At 41.6% G+C, this 22,740-nt stretch overlaps 1 protein-coding gene and 2 long non-coding RNA genes across 3 annotated transcripts in view; 1 reads left to right on the forward strand and 2 right to left on the reverse strand.

The window, feature by feature from the left end:
- The window catches only part of LOC138735757 (uncharacterized), a 33,509-nt gene extending 21,987 nt beyond the window's left edge, over positions 1-11,522 (reverse strand). The window contains exon 1 of the long non-coding RNA XR_011339934.1: positions 11,411-11,522. This is a non-coding gene — a long non-coding RNA (uncharacterized lncRNA). The remainder of the gene's footprint in view (positions 1-11,410) is intronic.
- blcap (bladder cancer associated protein) lies at positions 6,818-8,199 on the reverse strand. The gene has a single exon (XM_069884111.1). The coding sequence runs from the start codon at positions 8,016-8,018 to the stop codon at positions 7,755-7,757; it is 264 nt and encodes an 87-aa protein (XP_069740212.1). The 5' UTR covers positions 8,019-8,199; the 3' UTR covers positions 6,818-7,754.
- On the forward strand, positions 8,515-17,282 carry LOC138735756 (uncharacterized). Its single transcript, XR_011339933.1, has 3 exons — positions 8,515-8,700; positions 15,328-15,408; positions 15,700-17,282. It is a non-coding gene; the product is annotated as an uncharacterized lncRNA (long non-coding RNA).
- Positions 17,283-22,740: the final 5,458 nt, after the last annotated feature.

Consider the following 22,740-nt stretch of genomic DNA (forward strand, 5'->3'; position numbering starts at 1 on the left):
AAATAATGACCAAAAACATTTCTAATTTTAAACATTGAAATAAATGTATGTTATACAGACTTAAGAAAGAATATTAAAAAGGTGGCTTAATCAGTGTGTCACCCATTCGTGAGTGGGGGGAGGTCCTGCTGTCCTAACTACAGGACAGATACATATCTGTAAGATAGAAAGGGTGCAGAGAAGATTTACCAGGATGTTGCCCAGGCTTCGGGAACTGCGTGACAGCAAAAGGTTAAACAGATTAGGACTTTATTCCCTGGAGTGCAGAAGGAGGGGGGGGGGGGGGGGGGGAACCATTTGATAGAGATATTTAAAATTATGAGGGGGATAGACTTTTTTCCCCCCACTGAAGGTAGGTAAGATACAAATCAGAGGGTATGGGTTAAGAGTGAAAGGGAAAAGTTTAGGGGGAACTTCTTCACAGAGAGTGGTGGGATTGTGGAACGAGCTGCCAGCTGAAGTGGTGAATGCGGGCTCAATTTTAACATTGAAGAATTTGAACAGGTACATGGATGGGATAGGTATGGAGAGCTAGCGACTGGGTGCAGGTCAATGGGACAAAGCCAAAAAAAAAATGGTTCAGCACAGACTGAAAGGGACCTGTTTCTGTGCTGTCTAAATGTGATCAGTGGTTTGACTCTGATGGCCTGATGAAGTAAAAGCTGAGAAATGGTTCAAAGGCACTTAACGATTTGTAATGGAAGTCACTTAATCACTGAACAAATCCAACAATTATGGATTTCCAATTTAGTTGCATTTTATAGGGATGAAAACATTGATCTATATCAAAGTTAAAATTGCTAATTTTGACAACACTGGTAAAATAAAATGTTAACTCTATGTTCAAGAAAGTACACCAGCACCTCTATTTAGTCAAGCCAGAAGAAATTTGGTGTGTCACCCGTGTCCCTCAACAACCTCTACAGATACATCATGACAAGACACTTACAGTGAAGCATTACTGCATTTACAGGGACTATTCTGCCCAAGATCATAAGAAATAGCAGAATGGTGGATGCAGCTCAGGTCATCATACAACCCCACTCTATCTAGCAAACAGCCAACAATATTAAAAGACTCATCCTAGCCCAGCCACACTCTTGCCTTCCCCCATTTGTTAGGAAGAAGATTCACAAGTGTGAGATCACACACCACCAAATTTAAGTTTCCTTCCGCTTCTTAGTAGACTCTCACACACACCTCATACTAATGAAACAACACTGCAGTTTCTCTGTACTAACCCTAAGTTCTATGAGCCTCCCTCAGAACTTGGGGGTCAGAGAGGAAGGTTTACGGCCTTTTAAAAGTAAAGCTTCTGGGAAGAGTGAGGTGTGAGAGAAAAGCGTACAAGGTGATAGAGGGGAGAACCAACAGTTAGAAAGATTCGAGAAAGTGAAACAATGAGGGAGACACAGCAATCTGCGCTTGCAGAAACCAGAGGGGACCACAATGTAAACACTGAATGCAGTGGACTAAACTAGAGCAAGTGAATTAATGCTTCACCTGTATGACTGTTTGGAGCCCTGTGTCGTGGGAACGTATGAACGGACAGATGCTGCATCTCCTCCGGTTGGCAGAGAAGGTGCCATGGAATGGAAGAACAGACCAAGGAATCAATGAGTGGTCTCTATGAAATACAGAAAGGGAAGGAGCAAAAGTGGTGGAATCACATTGGACACTGCAAAGGATAGAATGCTGAATATGTAGGCTGGTGGGAATGAAGGAACATACAAAACTACCTTGGTCTTGGTGGAGAGGAGGCAAGAAGAGGTGTGGAAATGCAGTTGAGAGGGGAACTTGACTACATAAACCTGAGAGCATGGTGGAATCAGGTCACAAAAGCATTTGAAGTTGAATGTTCTGTACAGGGGCAGAATGCAGCACCAATGTATCAGAGAAGAAGTTGGGGTGTGGGGAAGTGGTCTCAATAACCCTGGAACAAGGAGTATTACACATATCCAACAAAAAGATGGGAGCAGCTAGGCCCCATAAGGAGAGAAAGAAAAATAATGGAAAGGCATCTTGAAAAAGGACATTCCTTGTTGTGTTGGCACATTAGTTCTGTGTTGGCACATGTGTAAGTGTCTAGGTCCCTTTGGGTAATTATGTTCAATCCTTTACTATTTAAATTGCATACTGCTTTATGCACTAGAGTGCTTAGCCTCTATGTTTTCCACACTATTTTTCATCTGCTATGTTTTTGCCCACTAGTGTGCATGTGCAACGTAGAATAGGTTGCAGTTGTCCCAGTTCTCCTTTGAGGTCATTTGATAGAGCTTACAAAAAAGGCCAAGTGTGGTCATATTTGCATTTCCAGGACTATTTTGTGCAATCCACATTACACCATAAAGATCAAAGTACACCAAACAAATAATCTATGACATTAAAAATGCATGCATGGAGGTAAAGGTTACAGCAGTTAAATCATTATTTGTAGAGTTTTATTCAAAAGATTACAACTAGAAATAAGTGAGTACCAAATAAAAAACAAAATAACAAATCCAGTTATCCATTAAAATGCAAGATACTTCTTGCATTGGTCCAGGTAGTTATTCCTTTGATGGGAGCAGAAAAAGCTAGATACAAGTATCTTCCATTTTTTGATATGCAAGTCACACAATATGTACATGCATTCGAAAAGAGTACAGGGAGGAGGGGGGGGGGGGTAGCAAAGGCAGATGATAGATCAGGGGAGAGAGGGGACAGCAGCAAAGTGGGGGAAGGAGGGATGGCTGGGTAAAGGAGGGGAGAATTGGAAAGATAGGAAAGGGGGAAGGGAAAGAAAAGGCAAGCAAGTTTAGCAGAAAGCAGGGAAATTAATGTCAATGCCATCTGGGCTGGAGAGTGCCCAGACAGAAGATAAGGTGTTGTTCCTTCAGTCTGCGGGTGGTCAGGGTAGGATAGTACAAAAGGCCATGGACAGTCTGGGAGAGTGACTCAGAATTGAAGTGATTGGCTACTGGGAGGTTGCTGTTGTTGCGGACCGAGAGGAGGTGCTCAGCGATCTACCAATCTGCGACTGACCTCTCCCATGTAGAGAATGCCTCAAGGAAGCACAGGATGCAGTAAATAAGTCCCTTTTAACAGGCATTCCTGACCTGCTGTGTTTCTAGTGTTTGCTGTTTCCATTACAAATGGCAGGTTTACAGCAAAGCACAACATTTCCGTGAAAGATACCAATGCTTGTCAATAGCTAGCTTCTCCCGGTCCTTTGGTCACATGAGCAACAATTAGAAACAAAAATTCTTAATTTTAAAACAGTAAAATTCCAAAAGGCTATTCTTCCCAATTTGGAAATCCTGATGCCTCAGCTTCTGGCTTGCACTCCCTTTAAAAATCACCAGGTCCCCATTTCTCAACCTCCCTTGAAACTTACACTTGCTGGAAATTATACAACTTTAACATCTTTAAAAAAAAAATTAAAAGCATGTTGGAATGTTAATTTGAATACTGAACAACCTAGAAACATTGCTATTCTGGCTAAGACCTTTTTGATTTCTGGAGTTTTACTTTCACTGCATATGTATCTAAACAAAACCCCACCTACATTATGGAATAAACAAAAAAATGACTGAATTATACAATAAAAAAATACATAATTTTATTAATTGCATTATTTGAACATTTCTGGCATATGAGCTTCTGGAGAGATGAGTGCAATCCATTTCAGTAATACTTTTTTTATATCTTTCTTGATACACGAAGTAAAAAGTTTACTAATGATCACTGCAGACAAATGGTTTAACATGCATCCCACTGCTGTTCATTGCTCCAATTCGAAGATGTGAATGCTTTGAGTGACGGAGTTTGCTTCAGAAATGGGCAAGTCTGTGGTCTGGGATTGGTTGAGGTAATAGCAAATCTCAGAAACAGCTGCAAATAAAGGTCAGGATTCCCAGAACAGTTGTGAGCCAGATGATTGGGTCCTCTGTAGTAGAGGCCCATTGCACTGGCAGAAGCAATTACCAAAGGTCTTAAATTTTTAACATATGGGCCCAAGATGGCAGCACCTATGATTGGCAGACTCTGGGGAAGCAGAGGCCTGGTGCAGGGCATCAGAAAACAGGGAGACCACCATCCTCCCAGTTTGAGAAGCAGAGATGACCCACAGGGTAGCGACCACAGTGGCAGACAAGCGAGGGCCTCTGCGGCTGAGGAAAGCACAGGCAGTGGCGGGCTGTTGACGACTTGAAGTGAGGAAACCATGCAGGCTGCAGGAGATGGTGGTCAAAGGATTCATACCAGGCTATAGAATGCTGGAGATTAACTTGAGAATGGCTGAAGGGTTGCCAATGTATCTGAACCAAGATGCGAGAGGGTTCCTAATTGTGCCGTAGGTTTAGATCTGGAGCCCGGGTTGCCAATGGTTTGGAATGCAGTCTGTGGGAGAGCTGGAGGGGATCCTAGAGATACTCAGTGACTCGGAGGGACTGTTTTTGCTTCTCTTTCTCTGTCTGTAAGACACACTTCAAGCAATTTCTGCTTATGCTGAAATTAAATGGCCTTGTGACAGACTAAAGGCAATTTCATGTAATATTACACTGCTTTAATCACATGACAATAAAGGAAGCTTGAACGTTTTCCTGAAACTTCCATAAATCCAATTGTAAGTGTTACATGTCGAAAGTCTGTTTAGCAGCAAAATATTATTATTTTAATTTAAAATATTACTATTTTAATTTCCATGAGCTATATTACCAGAGTTTCAAATGCCTGTCATTCATAATGACTGTGTCTATATTGTTGTTACCAGTCCTTTATAATGAACTATGATCCAATAAAAATAAACTTTCTACATTCAAAGTCCAATGTTCTAGTCAGATTTCATGACCAACATTTACGATGCCTCGAAAAGGAAAGCGAGAGCAGTTTTGAACCTCATTGGCATTCTGGCTCAATGGCAGAGTACAGGAAATTGATAATTTTCTTCATCAAGCCTGCTGGCCACCTGAATTTATAGGGATGACAGTACAAAATACTCAGCAGGACCGCAAATTCATTGCAACATGCACTTTATTCCTCACCTGAATCTCATTTAACTCTCGACCTTTTAGCAAGTTTCAACCTTGGTCACTGTTATAAACCTTTTTTTTTAAAAAAAGCACATTCAATAATTAGGAATGTGCAACAAATATTCATAGAGAACCTATCTAAACAATGATAATTATGCAATAACCACTGGCCACGTCATAAGGGAAAACCATCAAGCTCAAGGTTAGCGTATCTTGAAAGAACAGACATGACCAGACTGACATTTCATGGCAGTATTTCTAGCATTCCTACTATGTATAACGGATTACAAATTCAAACTTAGAGTGAAAATTCAACGCATAACTGTTGGGCTCCCGTTTCATCCAGAACTATGTTAAGCCACTAAAACAGATGTAACTGTTTGTTTCTCATTGGCAAAAAAAAAAAATCACACTTGGGTTCTAGCCATTTGTATATGTTACCATGTAACAGTTAATGATAAGCAATCAATATTGCTGTTAACGATAATTATCTTATCAATGAACGATCAGATCATTTGAAACATTTTGCAAACCCTTGAAAAATTGGGTAGTTCTCTCCCAATGTAAACTATTTAAAAAATTCCCAATTATTTCTGAAAACCAAATATATATTTTTTTAAATAACAAGATTTGGTTCATCTATACCAGCTCTCAAAGCATTCTCATTCCCTCACTGTATTCCCTGGAAAATATTACCTTAATGAAGGGCTCAAGCCCGAAATGCTGGTTGTGTATCTTTATATTTGCTCTATAACCCTATTGGACCTGCTAAGTTTCTCCAGCATTGTGTTTTTATTTCAACCACGGTGTCTGCAGACTTTTGTTTTACTTCCATTCCCACCAACTCTCTTGCAATTTGCCTGCCACGCCAAAAAAAACTACCTGGAGCAGAATTTGGACATTCAATTTGAATCTATGGATAGCACCCAGGATAAGGATTGAAGCCAGGTCACTGCAGCAGCCTCAATTGCCGTGCCTCCATACAGCCCTGTCAGACACTTTTTCTTTTTGGAAATTTGACATTGCACAATACAGTTAATTGCATTTCTCGGGGGGGGGGGGGGGGAGGCAGAAATAAAACACTAGCAGAGCAGAAACATCAAGGCCTATGCATGTTGCAGAAAAATAGTGCTGCAGCCTTATCTACTGATCAGCTAGATAGTGAGAGAATGCATTTATTGTTTCTCGGAAATTTTTTTAAAATTCGATTTATTTTTAAAATAAAACAAAAATCACAAATTTTTACCATGAATGCTTAATAATGGTCAAGTTGAGTCACACATTTAAAAACCCAGAAATGATCCTGAAATAATGCATGAAATTCACACTCGGACAGAACATTTATGTTGGTTCTACTCTTGTGCATCATTTTCTCCTACCAAGTTGAGTTAGGGGATAAGACAAATGGACAAAGCAACCTTGTCATAGTTGCGGCTAGAGAAATCATTAACAGCATGACAGAAGGAAAATATATTTCAACAAATACAAGTAATGGCTCTCCACTGTGGGATTATTTTGCCAATTTTTATTGGACCAAGGGCTCACAGGAAAGGGTATTTGGAAACAGTAGATCAAAGTGATTTCTGAAGTCAGGATACATGTAACCAATAGTTTAAAACCTCATTAGTTAATGGACCCAAAAGAAATAAAATAAAAAGCAATCAAATCAAAATGTGGTTCCTTCTTTGTTACTTGACCTAGTAAAATCAAAGACAATAATTACATCATTGATCAAGCCTGGATAAATGAAAATATGATGCACACATCTTATTGATTGAAATAAAAAAAAATCAAAATGCAAGTAATGCTGTAAACCCGTTTTATTTTCTGATGCTCATTTAAAAACATTTGGTGCTGTCGACTGCATCATGCAACACGCTCGCACATCACAGATGCAGATGGAAGTGCACGAATGGGTTTAAACATGATCAAAACATCAGTGGAAATATCACAACCGAACAATTTTCCCCATTAGGCAGCTCATTTCACTTACAAATCCAAAAATAAAAGTCAAAACGATGAATGAAACGAGCTTCCTGGTGGCACGAGAGAGAGGGAGGGAGGAAAAAAAAACCTGGAGGTTTCATAACAAGGTTGCCAACACTATTTATAATATCCAACTTGTACTTTTCAAAAATCGCAAACCCACTGTGACAAAGATAAATGGGATGTGTAAACTGAAACATTTCAACTGCAACCTATACTGAAATCCCTGCATTTTTAAACACCGAAGCGATACTATTTCAGCTCACACGTTTGTGCAAAAATAGCATCCTTGTCCTAGAAAGGGCAGGAAACACACAAAATACCCCCCCCCCCCCCAAAATGTACATGCTCCCTGAATTAAACATTAGGAACACCAAGATCTCCCAACTCTTGCACATCATGAACCAGAAAAAAAGCATCTTGAGAGTCCTGCTCAACAACTTGAGAGCTGGCAGACAGACAGTAGATCCTGACAATTTCTTGACCCCTCTGCCTCTCAATAATGCTTGCAAAAAGGCCTCTTCTTCCACGCTCCTGAGCCAAGTGCCAGGAGCAATTCGCAGCAGTGGCCATCCATGCAAGTTGCCCTTCACAGAGGAGGCATTATTCTCTTGTTTGTTTGCTGTTGGGACGCAAGAAAGGAAGATGCAGGAACTCGTCCCCGGTGAATGAAGCGTCCAGTCACCCAGGCCCACTTGCCCAAGGAGCGAACGGAGGTTGGAGGAGGGCGAGAGAGAGAGAGAGCAGGGCCCGGGACTAGGTGGCCACGATGCTGGGGTCGTGCGCCGAGACGGGCAGCGGGGCCCCGCCGCAGTGATAGAGGAAGCAGTTGCCCCAGCAGCTGTAGCAGATGAGGAAGAAGGCGGCGAGGAAGACCAGGGCGCAGATGGTGCACGGCTTCCTCTCCAAGAGGAAGCTCAGCAGGTAGAAGCCCATGAACATGGAGTGGCTGAACCAGAGCGCCGGGTTCAGCGGCTTGGGGATGAGCAGCACGGGCAGCAGCCACTGCAGGCAGTACATGGCGTCTTCAGGCGGCGGCGGCGGCCTCCTCCTCCTCCTCCTCCAAGACCCGGAGGTCCACCTCCCGGAGCCACGGCGGCCGGTCCCTCGCGCTGCAGCCGCCGTCCGCGCAGCCGCATTTATGACGGCCGAGGCCCCCGCCGCTAGGTGCCCTGGCCAGCGCCTGTCTCGCCGAAGAGCTCGGGCTGGCCACCTCGCCCTGGTTTGGGGGGGGGGGGGGGTTCAGATCAAAGTGGCCGTCCTTTCTATTTATTTATTCGAGTGACAAGTGGTGAATGCAATTCATTGCCAGAGGGACAGCCTATGGGGGGGGGGGGGGGGGGGCAAGGATGTCATGGTGAGGCATTCTGTCCACCTTATTGGAGAAGGGAAACCAGGATGGAAAGGGGCAAGCACCTGAGGAACAACTGATGGCTGTTGGGCTGCACTAGATGGAGGGGCAAAACCTCACCGAGGCTGTGGTGGACTCTCAGAAGCCGCTTTCAGGTGGCCCGGCAGACGCGGCTTGTGGGTGGGTGGGGGGTGGCCACGGAGAAGACAGCAATACTATACTGACACCGAAGGAGAGCGGCATCCGAGCGAACGCCGGCTCCTGTGGACGGTGGCCGTGGCCCCACTGCTGCCTTCAGGTGCGACGGGGGATTCTCCGAGCCGGAGGATATACCCACAGGAGGAGGGTGAGGTCAGTGCTCCTCCTGGCCGGGTTCTCCACTTTCAGGTGGCCACCCGACGGCCGCATAGGGGTAGAATAGAAGGCTTTACATCAGGTATTTTGGCCACCTGAAAGTGCCTAGTTACCACCAAGACTAGGCTGAGGGAACAATAGGCTTCAAACTTGCTGGCCTGGATCCAGGTATAGGAAGTGTGAGAAACAGAAGTACCTTCACAGATTTCGCTCGAGACAAAAATTGAGAACAAAGAACTTTTATTGTACAACAATGCAAAGTTGGGTGCTTCCCCTTACCCTGGGAATACACACACTAACTGGGGCTCATCCAACTTTTATACAGTTCATTTCAGTGTAGAGGTACCCTCCCCCCCTAACATTCTTCTGCCTCCTGGATTGGTTTGGCATTTAGTAATTCTGTCTGCCTGCGTGCAGTTTCTGTAAACTTGAAAGACCATGGGGTATCCTGTCTGGGTCCCATCATGTCATTGTCCTTATTCATGAATCTGCCTTTGTCCTTATTCACACATCTCAACCCCCAGGACTTACTAATTCTATATGCAGAACTTGCTAATTCTGTCTTTCACTATAATACCCTTATTCTATTATACTTGCGTAACCCTTCCTCACACTCTTATCGGAATTCATCCCTACTCAGCACTTACTTAACTTCCTCTAGTATTCCTTATTTCATTCATACTAGCTTTACGTCCTATATTCTATTATCTCTCACAGAAGTGAGAGGTGGCTCGACCTTTATGGTCCAGGACCATGGGGGTGGAGTCATCAATGGGCAGGCCAGCTCCAGATAATACAGTAGCCAACAATAATTACATACAATGGAGGAAACATCACCATAGAGGCATTTCAAATAACATAACATAACAATTACAGCATGGAAACAGGCCATTAGGCCCTTCTAGTCCACACCGAACCAAACACCCCTTTCTAGTCCCACCTCCCTGCACAATGCCCATAACCCTCCATCATCTTCTCATCCATATACCTGTCCAACCTTTTCTTAAATAATTATAACATAACATAACAATTACAGCACGGAAACAGGCCATTACAAAGTAGACGTTTCCCATAGTATAGGGGAGTCTAGGACTTGAGGCCATGATTTCAGGATGAAAGGGCGTCATTTTAAAACAGACGTGGAAATTCCTTAGTCACAGAATCATGAGTAAGTTTTAGTAGTTGGTGTGCGCAAAAATCTTATGCTGTGCAAATATTTTTTCCCTGTGACAAGTATGTGCGCGCATGGAATGCTTGTGCAAATCTAAACCTGAAATTGTTCAAGATCATTTTGGCACAGCCTGTCTCATGGCTAGTAAAACTGTACTGGCATGTATTAATATAAGTATGATTGTAATCTATGAAGGAACATTAAGATTTTATTTTATATTTTGAACTACTTTGTTCAGTTTGTTGTTAAATAATTAACCTTTTGAGCACACTTTAATTTCCTTTCTGAGCTGGTTGCACAACATGTGCGGACGGAGAACAGTGGTTGTGAGTCTGGAACTTGTGGCCACAGGCGGCTGTGGGAGCAAGGTTATTGGGTATATTTAAGGCAGAGATTGACAGGTATTTGATTAGTCAGGACATCAAGGATTATGGGGAGAAAGCTGGGGAGTAGAGCTAAACTCATGATTAAAATGGCAGAGCAGACTCGATGGGCCAATGGGCTGACTTCTGATCCTATATTTTGTGATCAACGTTGACCTTGGCGCATGCGTGGAAGGGTCACTGGTCGACAGGTGAGTCAGGAGGAGCTGGGAGATGGTGACTGGGGTGGATCACAACCCAGGGGTGCATCAGAGAGCAGGAGGAGGAATCAGAAACCCTGGGGATGTGGGGAAAGGAATCAAATCCCTAGGAAAGTCAGCAAATGGTAGGGTTGTAGTGCAATACACAAAGGTGCTGGAGAAACTCAGCAGGTTACACAGCATTTACAGGAAGCAAAGGGTAATAAATGTTTGAGGTGAAACTCAGAAATCTGCAGACGTTCTGATTGCAGTATAAACATAGAAATGCTGGAGGAACTCAGCAATCTCACAGTGTCCATAGAAGGGAAAAATGTTTTGGGGCTGAGCCCTTCTTTGGGATATAAGCAAAGAACAAGAAGGCGTCAGAATAAAGACGGAGGAATAGTAGGGAGAGGAGTCCAGATCAACGGGTCTGAGCCCATCATCAAGGATAAGCAGGGAGCTCGCAGGTGCCTGAAATGAAAAGGTGTGGTGGGGTTGGGGAGGAAAAAAAGTGCACAGACCAATAGGTCATGGGTGGGAAAGTAGAAGAGCAAAGAGCTGGACATGATCATAGAGTAGCAGGGATTGCAGAAGGGGGGCACTGAGAGACACTCTCACAGAACTCCCTTTGAAGAGAGGAGAATTTCTTCAGGGCACTCATTATCTTGGAAGATCTTTCCTGGACCCAACACACTAATAGCATTGTGAAGGAAGCACATCAGTGCCTCTACTTACTCATGAGTTTGCTGAGGATATCACAAACTCAGGCAAATTTCTACAGGTGTGTGGTGGAAAGTGTGCTGACCTGCTGCATCGTGGTCTGGTATGGGAACTCCGATACCCGAATGAAAAGCTCTGCAAAAGGTAGTGAACACAGCTCTGGACATCACTGGCCCTCCCCACCATCAAGAACATCTATAGAGAAGGCTGCTGTTGGAGCACAGCGGCAATCAAGAATCTACATCACCCACCACACGCTCTGTTCTGGCGTCTGCCATCAGGAAAGAGGTCTAAGTGCCACAAGACTCGCACCACCAGATTCAGGAACAGCTGCTCCCCCTCCACCATCAGATGCCTCAACAACAATCAGGGACTTTTTTTAAGGACTCCTACTTTTGTGCTTTATTGATTTTTTTTTCCTCCAACCAGTTTGTTTATATTTCTTCATTTGTTTACACGTGTATGTGGAGTACAGTTTTTTTTTGCCCAGAAATTCTGCCTTGCCTGCAGGAAAAAGAATTTCAGGGTTATTCGTGATGTCATGAATGTAGTCTGACAGTAAACTCTGAAATCTGAGTCTCATGAAGAGATTTTGCTGTGGAGCAGCTGAATGAACACTGTGATTGTAGTGCAATGTACACTTATTGATGTTGCATGACACCTGCTGAGTTACTCCTTAATGGAGTGGAGGAGGGTGGGGAGTCAGAACTTGGAATGTTGTGGGTAAATCAGGGGTAGAGTGAGGTGGGGGAAATCAGACCTCGAGAGTGAAGGAGAAAGGTCAGCATTTGAGGGGGTAGGTGAAGAGGAGGAAGTAATTCTTCAGGCCTTGCGGGGGTGGGGGGGGGGGGGAAAGAGTTGAGGCAGAGCACCATTTCCTTTGGTATCAGAGGCTGAGTGGAGCCAGTGGAAATAACACAGGGGGCAAAGGAACTAACTGGTGAGACAAGGTGGGAGGACTCACAGCCCAAGTGTTGGGGAGGAAGTGCGCGGAATAATTAGAGACTGCTCGGAGATGTGCGGTGAATGTTGTTGAATACTACTATCTTTTAAAAATATTTAATATTCCATACATGCAGTAACTACAATCATTATAATAGATATAAAAAACAAATTGATTACATACATAATGGTTTACACCCCACCCCATGAACCCCTCTCTCTCACCCAACCCCCCCCCCAAAATATACAAATTGAAAAAATTAGAAATTTATAGGTATAAAATGTATGAAGAAATAAAAATAAGCAAAAGGTTTTAGATTGCAGAGAGAGATTTCGCTAAGTACAGCTCGTTAGTTCTAACATAAACTAATAGAGGAGAATTCTGCAGGGCTAGAGGGACAGAAAGAACATCACTATTTGAGTATATTTGTAAAAACAGAGTATATTTATTTCCTAAATTATGGGTGTTTTTCCCCCAAAGGAATACAACTTTGAATTTCAGTATGCCACCTTGGCATAGTTAAAGATATATCTAATTTCCAAGTAATTGAAATACAGTTTCTTGCTCATGCTATTTTAACAAATTTCAATTGATAAGTTTATAGTTTCAATTTAGGATTTGTGCCTTCAATATTGTGTAATAAAAATAAATAGGGACTTGATGGAAAAACAACTCCTGTAACTTGTTCCAAAAAGTTACCTATAGTCACCAAAAAAGGTCTCACATTGGGACGAGACCACATTGAATGCATAAAAGATCCTACATCTTTAAAACATTGAGCTGATAAATCTGATTTCAATCTATTCAATTTCTGTGGTGTAAGATATAATTGATGTAAAAAAATTATATTAAACTAATCTATATCTTACATTGATAATACTAGTCATAAAATCCCTACACAAATTTTCCCACATTTATTGGTCTATTGTAATATTTAAATCTATATTATTTAAACTTTGGATACAACCTCTCATCACAAAAATCTGGTGCAATAACAAACATATTTCAGTAAAGTACAAAAATAGTTAAGTAATAAGGAGAAATGTTTTCTAATGGATACCTGTAGTTGACAATGCGCTGTCTGTAAACCTGTGTTACACTGCAAGACCCACTCAGATATGACTTTTTTTTAAATGTTTGGGCATTAACATGCTATTAAATTTGTGTTTATTTCCTCCACCAGCCAGCTGAGGGGCCATATAGATTCAACTTTGAACAACAATCAAGTAACACAGCAATCAGTTTAAAGTTCCTAGACAGTAAATCTGATCACTGACCTGATTCAGGAGAAGTGCCTTTCTCACTGATGCAAGAGCATTTTCGTGACCATATACAGCATAGGGTCACCCAGCATTGAAACACCCCTTCTGCCCCCTCTGCCCATACTGAATTGAACATGTAAATAAAAAGCAACTCCAATCGGATACATTAAATTACCATATGGAAGGTAAAAATGACCATATGGAAATACATGAATATTCACAATTACAGCACTCCAAGGAAAAAAAGTGGTGTCCCAGGCATGTTCAAAGGGACTCTAATATGAAAGGAAGGCACATTGTTTGAAGAAGGATGGTATGTTTGGAATAGAAAACCTTACCCTGGGAGCAAATGCGATGGTGATGGAGGAATTGAGATAAAAGAATAGTATCCTTTCTGGGGGCAGTGTGTGAAGAGGTGTAGTCGAGGTAACTGTGACGATGCATCATCAATCAGACAGGAGACTATTGTGGACATACCAACAGGTTTTAATTCACTTGAGAACATAGCATATCCTTACTGTTTGGCTGTCCTGTACCGAGTTGCAGGGGGCTGTGGAACATCCACCTTTATACAGGAGTCTGTGGGGAGGGGCCACAGGTACATCTGGCCAATAGGCATGCTTTATTAGATAATTATACATTACAGTGGTTTACCACATGTCTGGAGAGAGTTTGTCTTCCAAGATGGGATAGAGATTGAGAAAGGTGAGGGACCAAGTGAATTTGAGGTTGGGGTGAAAGTTAGCAGCAAAGTTTATAAAGTTGACAAACTCATCATGGGTGCTAGAGGCAGCACCAAAGTAGTTGTCAATGTAGCGGAGGAAGAGTTAAGGAGCCTTGCCTGTGTAGGCTTGGATTGCTCCACATTGCTAACAAAAAGGCAGACATGCGGGTACCCATCGATACCACTTTGAAATGGAGAAAGAGGGATCGGTCAACGGAGAAGTTATTGGGAGTGAGAAGAGGTTCTGCCAGGTGGAGGAGGGTGATGGTGGAGGGGGACTAGTTGGGTATGTTGTTGAGAAAGGAATAAAGGACTGCTGAGTCCTTCAATATCGTGGATGGAGGTGTATAGAGACTGGATATCTACGAGGTGAAAATGAAGTGGTCGAGTTCAGGGAATTGGAAGTTGTTGAAGTGGAGGGCATGTGATGTATCGAGAATGTAGGTAGGAAGGGACTGGGCCCAGAGAGACAAAATGGAGTCGAGGTCAGATAATATCAGTTCAGTGGGGCAGGAGCACGTAGAAACAATGGGTAACCAGAACATAAAAGTGAATACAATAAAACCCTGGTATCCGTAATCTATGGGGATTGGTAGATGTCGGATAAGTGTATTTTATGATTACTTGAAACTCCTTCAATGCCTAAATTATACACCTGAATTAAGAATAAACAGTTTAAAAGACAAAAAATACTGTACTACACCTACAATGAACAAATTTCACTTGTATGATGTATGAATATATAAAGCTTTAAAGCATTTTATTTTATTTTCAGTCACATTCTTTGAAAATATTTAACCGTTGCTGCATCTGCAGGTTCCTCCCCTTCCATGGTAATTATCTATGTTATTGTTCCAGACGAACAATAACATAGATAATTACCCCCCCCCCCCCCCATCCCACAAAGTTTACAGACAAAGCCTTACAAATGTACTTAATAATATACTAATAAAGACTTTAGCTAAGCAGGGATAAGGAGACACTTTAAGAAAGTCACCCCAATGGCGAGCGACATCAACCAGCTCCTCATCCTGGGCAATACCATTTTATTCAAACACAACTTTATTTAAACAGCTGCCACAAGCAATGCATGACCAAGGCATTCCACTGGCTGAATACTGTATTTGCTCCCATTTTCACCAAATGTTTGTGTTACTTCAGAGAACATTTACTTATACAAATCTAAAATTTTTATTTATGTTAACTCTTTATTTATTTTCTTCAAATTTCTTTTTGCAGGTTGCTTGAATTCTGGTTACCAGGAGGTTTACTGTATCATCAATAAACAAAAAACCTGCACATAAATTGAACAGTAGCCAGGTGAAGTAACATTTTTGTTACTAGAAAACACCCAACAATAAAGATTGATCACTACTGACCTCCCATGCAATATATGTTTCTTATTTTCTATTATTTTCTTGATGGGAATGATCAATGAAGTACATTTACCTATTCTAGGCAATTTGTTATCAACCCTGACTATCCTTCTCTTGCTGCTTTTTCCTGGAGAAATCCTATTTTTATTGGAAATAGTTGCTGTGATCTCTGCGGACTCTGCTCTTTAAACCAATCGCTTTTCAAATAATTTTACCTGAACTTTATCTTTCATAGGCAACTGCAGTCACTGGAAACTGGAGTAAACTGCTGGAAGAACTCGGTGGGTCAAGCAGCGTTCATGTAGATAAGGGGATGGCGGACATTTTGGGTCAAGACCCTGCATCGAGGGGAGTCTGACCTGTCATTTCTCATCACAACGCTAATTTGTTCAGCACTCATTTGCAAACATAAAGTGGTGATCTTACTGCCTGAGCTTTGCCTTCAGTTTCCCAGCTGTTTTCTGCCACCAGACACAGAAGGGAATCCAGTGGTTGGTCATGAATTTGCTGCAGTTCCCCAGCATTGAAATTAGGGAATCTGCTCAAGAATCCTCCTCTAAGGTTTGATCTGGTGATCAACTCTTAAGTCCATTTAGATGAATTGAAAATTTTATAACTGTTCTCTACCTTGAGAAGTTATTTGTGCTTGCTGTAATATTACTTTAAAAATTACTTTTAAGATTTTTCATTTGCATTTAAAAATATTTTAATTGATTTTAAATAGGGTTATTCAGAAAATTAAGAATAAAATATGTGATAATTTTGACAGCCTCTGTGGCTTTGTGTTTTTGGCTATTTTGATGTTGTAACTTGTGAACATGTTACCTCAAAATCTTACTATAACCATATAACAATTACAGCTCAGAAACAGGCCAGTTTGGCCCTTCTAGTCTATGCCAAACACCTTCTCCCACCTAGTCCCATTGACCCACACCTGGCCCATCACCCTTCACACCTCTCTTGTCCATATACCTCTCAGCAAGTCATTACCAAATGGGTTGTGGTCGCTCAATTCACGAATTCATCTCCTTCCCTGGGATAATTGTGTGTCTTCACAACATACACGTCAAGTGAGCTCCAAACCTCTCATATTTTAAAGAAAGCACTTGCTTCATTCCATTAGTGCCACAAGATGGCAGCAAAGACAAACATGATGGAACAATTACAAATGGAATTTTTCTTTTTTCTTTCTTTGGCTTGGCTTCGCGGACGAAGATTTATGGAGGGGGTAAAAGTCCACGTCAGCTGCAGGCTCGTTTGTGGCTGACAAGACCGATGCGGGACAGACAGACACAGTTGCAGCGGCTGCAGGGGAAAATTGGTTGGTTGGGGTTGGGTGTTGGGTTAATGGAATTATGATATAGAGCAAACACACACACATAACTGCCTCCTAATTATGCTATTGATTTTATTCCTCATGTTTAGCAGATAGACCTACATAATCTCAACAGTCATCATTGTTGCGCATATCTCAAATGCAATGTCAGCCGTTAAATCATAGGCCCCAGATGTTGCATACAAAACTGAGTTGCAGAGTATGATCCCATTTATGAGAAGATTGTCAATGACTTAGCTACCACTCCTTCTACACTTGTGAAACTAGAAATAAAATCAATTAAAGAATAAAGTGATCTATATTTTTAAACATAGAAGTTTTACAATCTTTTATTTAATGCTGAAGGAACCTGGGTTAAAAGATACTGAAAACAAACAAGATTGTACAGAATGTACGGTACTACTCAGCTACCACAGCTGGATTTACTTTCAAAGAAACATTTCCCACAAACTCATGCCAAATTACACTGGACAAGAATGATTTTTCTTCCTTAACACTTTTGGGCCGCGTATCACAAAAATGACAATATTTCCTATCACATACTGCTTTTTTTTTAAAAAATGAAATAACATTTTTGTAATTTCCTGTTATGTTTTAAGTCTACTTCAAATCCACGAAGTCCAATATATCAATGAAAATTCATTTTCGGCATTCGCACTTGGACTTCATCCCTGCTGATCTTGGTGCCGTCAGTATTGAACACTGCAAAAGGTTTCACCAGGACATTGCGATCATTGGAAAGTGGTATCAGGACAACTGGAGTCCATCAATGCCGGCCAATTATTATTGGACACTGACATGAGACGCACCAGATGCTGAGTACAAACAAAAATTAGCAGCAAAACATTTTTAGGTCAGTTGAACTAAAGAATTTCATGACATGTTCAATAAATAAATAATAAATTCTGAATCTAATGCAATGTGTTAGTATCATTATGCAATTAAACATGCCAAGTTCAATAATAAGGTAATTTAATGTTTCTCCAACTTTCTACATGATGCAGCAAATCTGAAATAATCCCCATTATGACAGACAACTTCAAGCTGAACAAAGGTGTAGTTAAGCAAACCTTTTGAAAACATTCATTGACCAGTGTGATTTACACAAATATTAGCACCCATAGACCAGTAGAGTGTGTAGCATGATGCTTCAGCATGATGCTGAACCAAGCCATGAAAGACCCCAACAATGAAGACGCTGTTTACATCCGGTACCGCACGGATGGCAGTCTCTTCAATCTGAGGCGCCTGCAAGCTCACACCAAGACACAAGAGAAACTTGTCCGTGAACTACTCTTTGCAGACGATGCCGCTTTAGTTGCCCATTCAGAGCCAGCTCTTCAGCGCTTGACGTCCTGCTTTGCGGAAACTGCCAAAATGTTTGGCCTGGAAGTCAGCCTGAAGAAAACTGAGGTCCTCCATCAGCCAGCTCCCCACCATGATTACCAGCCCCACCACATCTCCATCGGGCACACAAAACTCAAAACGGTCAACCAGTTTACCTATCTCGGCTGCACCATTTCATCAGATGCAAGGATCGACAATGAGATAGACAACAGACTCGCCAAGGCAAATAGCGCCTTTGGAAGACTACACAAAAGAGTCTGGAAAAACAACCAACTGAAAAACCTCACAAAGATAAGCGTATACAGAGCCGTTGTCATACCCACACTCCTGTTCGGCTCCGAATCATGGGTCCTCTACCGGCACCGCCTACGGCTCCTAGAACGCTTCCACCAGCGTTGTCTCCGCTCCATCCTCAACATCCATTGGAGCGCTTACATCCCTAACGTCGAAGTACTCGAGATGGCAGAGGTCGACAGCATCGAGTCCACGCTGCTGAAGATCCAGCTGCGCTGCATGGGTCACGTCTCCAGAATGGAGGACCATCGCCTTCCCAAGATCGTGTTATATGGCGAGCTCTCCACTGGCCACCGTGACAGAGGTGCACCAAAGAAAAGGTACAAGGACTGCCTAAAGAAATCTCTTGGTGCCTGCCACATTGACCACCGCCAGTGGGCTGATATCGCCTCAAACCGTGCATCTTGGCGCCTCACAGTTTGGCGGGCAGCAACCTCCTTTGAAGAAGACCGCAAAGCCCACCTCACTGACAAAAGGCAAAGGAGGAAAAACCCAACACCCAACCCCAACCAACCAATTTTCCCCTGCAACCGCTGCAATCGTGTCTGCCTGTCCCGCATCGGACTTGTCAGCCACAAACGAGCCTGCAGCTGACGTGGACTTTTTACCCCCTCCATAAATCTTCGTCCGCGAAGCCAAGCCAAAGAGCACCCATAAAAGAGCATTAGATGAACACAAGAAGGAAATAATGCTTGTTTGTGTCCTACACAGAGGGCCTTGAAAGAGGGAAAGAAGCTACCAAGAAGAGTCTGGTAATGGTAGAAATGTAGCTGGGATAAATCAACTTTTAACAATCGAGGAAAAGTTGGCCTGTTAATTTATAAGTAGCGGATGTGGTAGCCTTAAAGCAGATCTGTCATTTCCTGCCCTTAACTGCAATTTTTTACTTGGCAGAATCAAACATCTTTCCTTTTGATCCCAAGTTCATTTATCATTTGATTGTAAAAGTACAACCCGATGAAACAGGGTTCTTTGGTCCTCAGTGCAAAGGCATACCGTCACACAACCAGACATAACACACATACAGACAAGTGATTATATATGCAGGACAAATATACATAGAAAACAAACAAATATTGATGAATATATATTAGAGTCTCGGAGGGTTAGTATGAGCAGTTCATTCACTTACTCAGTATTCTCACTGCCTGTAGGAAGAAGCTGATTCTCAGCCTGGTGGTGCTGGCTCTGATACTCCTGTATCTCTTTCCTGACGGGAGTAGCTGAAACATGCTGTGAAAGATTCCCGGTAGATGATGTCAATGGAGGGGGAAGGTGGGGAGGAAGGATAAAAGTAGTAAATTGTTCCCATTATTCCAAAACCCGATTGGCTAAATTCTATCCTAACTTCTAAATGCGATAAAAGTAAAACTGAAGATGGTTCACTGTATTACATATTTTGGTTATGTCCTTCTCAATCATTGGAAAGATGTAGTTCATACACTACCTTTAGTCCTTAATATTAATTTAGCTCCATCTCTTTTTATTGCCTTGTTTGGAATACGTGGGCCAAATCCCATGTCGTAGCTTTTGCCTCCCTGATTGCCAGAAGGGCCATACTAATAAAACAGAATGATGCTGTCTCTCACATTCACTCCAAATGGCTGTCTGATATGATGACTTGTTTGACTTTAGAAAAAAAATCAGATGTTCCACTACTGTAATGAATGTAAATTTTATTTCTTTATGAGATTCTTTCCTTAATTATTTCCCACAATTGTAAGCTCAACTAATTTTCGATTCTTGACCTCATTGTTTTTTTTTTGCATTATCAGATAGTGAACCATGTATTTTGTCAACAGCCTCTGTAGGTAGGGGGGCAAATTTGTAGATTAGCCTGCTTTTTTTCTCTTTTTGCACATGTATTTTTTTTTGTCATTACTGATATTATTATCATATAAATTTAATTATTGTTCTATTCATGCTTATGTATCTATATAATATTTGCTAACTCAAATTAATAAAAATATTGAAGGTAAGGAAGGATCCTCTCTGCCACTCTTATGACCCTGTGGATTAACCTGCGTTTATGCGATCAAATTCCTTTCAGCTAGCTCTCTGTAAGATTTAAGCTTGAAAGGATGGAGAAACATATTCAATGTATTTGCATCTCAGCAATTTTGTTGATTTCAACTCAGTATTAACAACTAAGCTTAGATTTATTTCATTTAAAAGACCTTTGGAATTGTTCACTGGTTTAGCCTCTCATTTAATTGTCAGTCATATGACATCACAAACAACCCTGAGATTCTTTTTTTCTGCTGGCAAGGCACAATGACCACTTATTGGTTAGTGCACACAAAAAAACTGTTCAAGAAAATATGTAAACAAATAAATAAATATAAACAAACTGACTGTGCAATACAGAGAGAAAAAAAATCAATAAAGTGCAAAAGTAAGTCCTTAAATAAGTCCCTGATTGAATTTGTGGTAAGGTGTCTGATGGCAGAGGGGCAGCAGCTGTTCCTGAACCTGGCCTAATCTTTCCTTCTTATCCTTGATGTTTGCTGCTGCTCTCCAATGGCAACGTTCCATGTAGAGATTCCCGTGTAGAGGTTGGAGAGGGTTTTGCCTATGATGTTCTAGGCTGTGTTCACTACCTTCTTCAGGGCTTTATGCTCAGGGCTATTGGTGGCCCCGTACCCCAGACCATGATGTAGCTGGTCAGCACACTTTTTACCACATATCTAGAAACTCTAGGCAAGGTTTCAGATTTGATAAGGATCAATGGAGTATATATGCCTTATAATTGCATTCCACATACACAATGGATGCTTGATTGAGTCTGTTCTTGAAGCGAACTTCTTCAATCAAACACCTTCCACTTGGACACGTTTCATCAGTGAAACATCTGCTTTTGTAGACACACGAGATTACTTGCCAAGAGCAATGAATGGCGCAATAAAACTGAAGAGCACTAGACAAAGCAGCAAAACAGAAAAGTAGAGAAAAGAAAAAGTTATTTTCTTCTTTTCCCTCTACATCTTCTATCCTGTGGTAAATGAAAATATTTAAAAAAAATCTGATTTAACAACAAAAAATTCTGGAGACACTTGGCTTCATTTTAAAATGTCATTGAGATAAAATGGATTTGTTCACTTGGAGATGGAATTGTTCAGAAGGAAGAAGATAATGATTTAGGTTTTCTCAGGGCTTAGTTGGAACAAATCCCTTGACCCTCTGGGACTGGACATCTGATAACGTCAAGAGAAAAGGTGTTAAGGTAAAACTAAGTCAGGAAATAAAGTGTTTCAGCAGAATGGGAGCTGAGGCAGGGGCAGCATTAAGTAATCTTATAGAAAAGGTTACAGGGTATATTATATTATAAATATGTATTTAAAAGAGATAGATTGTGGGGGTTTAGTGAAGGTCACTTCACAAACAGACATTATCATTTCACAAAAGACATCTCATTTGAACTGCAAGTAGAGACTTGTCCACAGTGACTACAGAAACGTTGATGAATGTCTATGGAGTCCACACAAGTAGATATCTGTGGACTGATGTTGAGGAATAAATGGACAATTGTCTTTAAAGCAACAGATATCCAAGGCTCACAAACTGATTCTGGTGCCACCAAAAGTTTGCTGTTCTAAGAGGGGTCCTGTGGATTTGCAAGCAGAGAGAGAGAAAAGACCAAGCAGGATTTCTCTTTTGGGGAGGGGAGGGAGAGAGGGGAGAGAGAAGGCTGCAACATGGCAAGCTTCTTGAAAACCCCATTTTGAAGATGGGTTGTGAGTTCTGAGTTCAGCCTGTTGAAAACCCTTGTAGTCCTTACAAAAGGAAACGGTTGGCTAGAGCGTTTCTCCTGAAATAAGGAAAACAAGAGGAACTCTGTGGTGACCTGGAAGAGGAGGTTATCACTTGGAAAATCCACGATGAGGCAAGTTTCCTCGGCAAGCCACTGAAGTGGCTTTTAGAGGAAATCAGTTTGTGTATGTGTCCAACGAGCAACAAATCTCTCTCTGAAACCATCTAGAACCTTCCTGATCAGTAACCATTTACCCTTAATCACCAGAACCTGGTGAAAATTCATAAATGTTAAATTCTGTGCACAGTATACAAATTGCCTGATACCAGTGAACTTGGAGGAGTGAGAAGTGAGATTGGACTGTGAATCAAAGAACTTTCCTGAAGATATACACATTACATACACGTGCGCTTAGAATTAGAAAGGGCTTAAGTTAGGTTAAATTAATAGTGATAAGTTAAAGTTTGATCCTGTTTTTATGTTTAAAGAAAATTAAAAGCAACTTTAGTCTTGGTGAATTTTTGTTGCTGCTGGGTTTTGGGGTCCTC

Source organism: Narcine bancroftii, chromosome 6 (assembly GCF_036971445.1).
Source record: "Narcine bancroftii isolate sNarBan1 chromosome 6, sNarBan1.hap1, whole genome shotgun sequence".
Classification (NCBI taxonomy): domain Eukaryota; kingdom Metazoa; phylum Chordata; class Chondrichthyes; order Torpediniformes; family Narcinidae; genus Narcine; species Narcine bancroftii.

Coding starts and splice junctions, on each gene's coding strand:
- blcap (XM_069884111.1), bottom strand. CDS start 8,018: ATGTACTGCCTGCAGTGGCTGCTGCCCGTGCTGCTCATCCCCAAGCCG.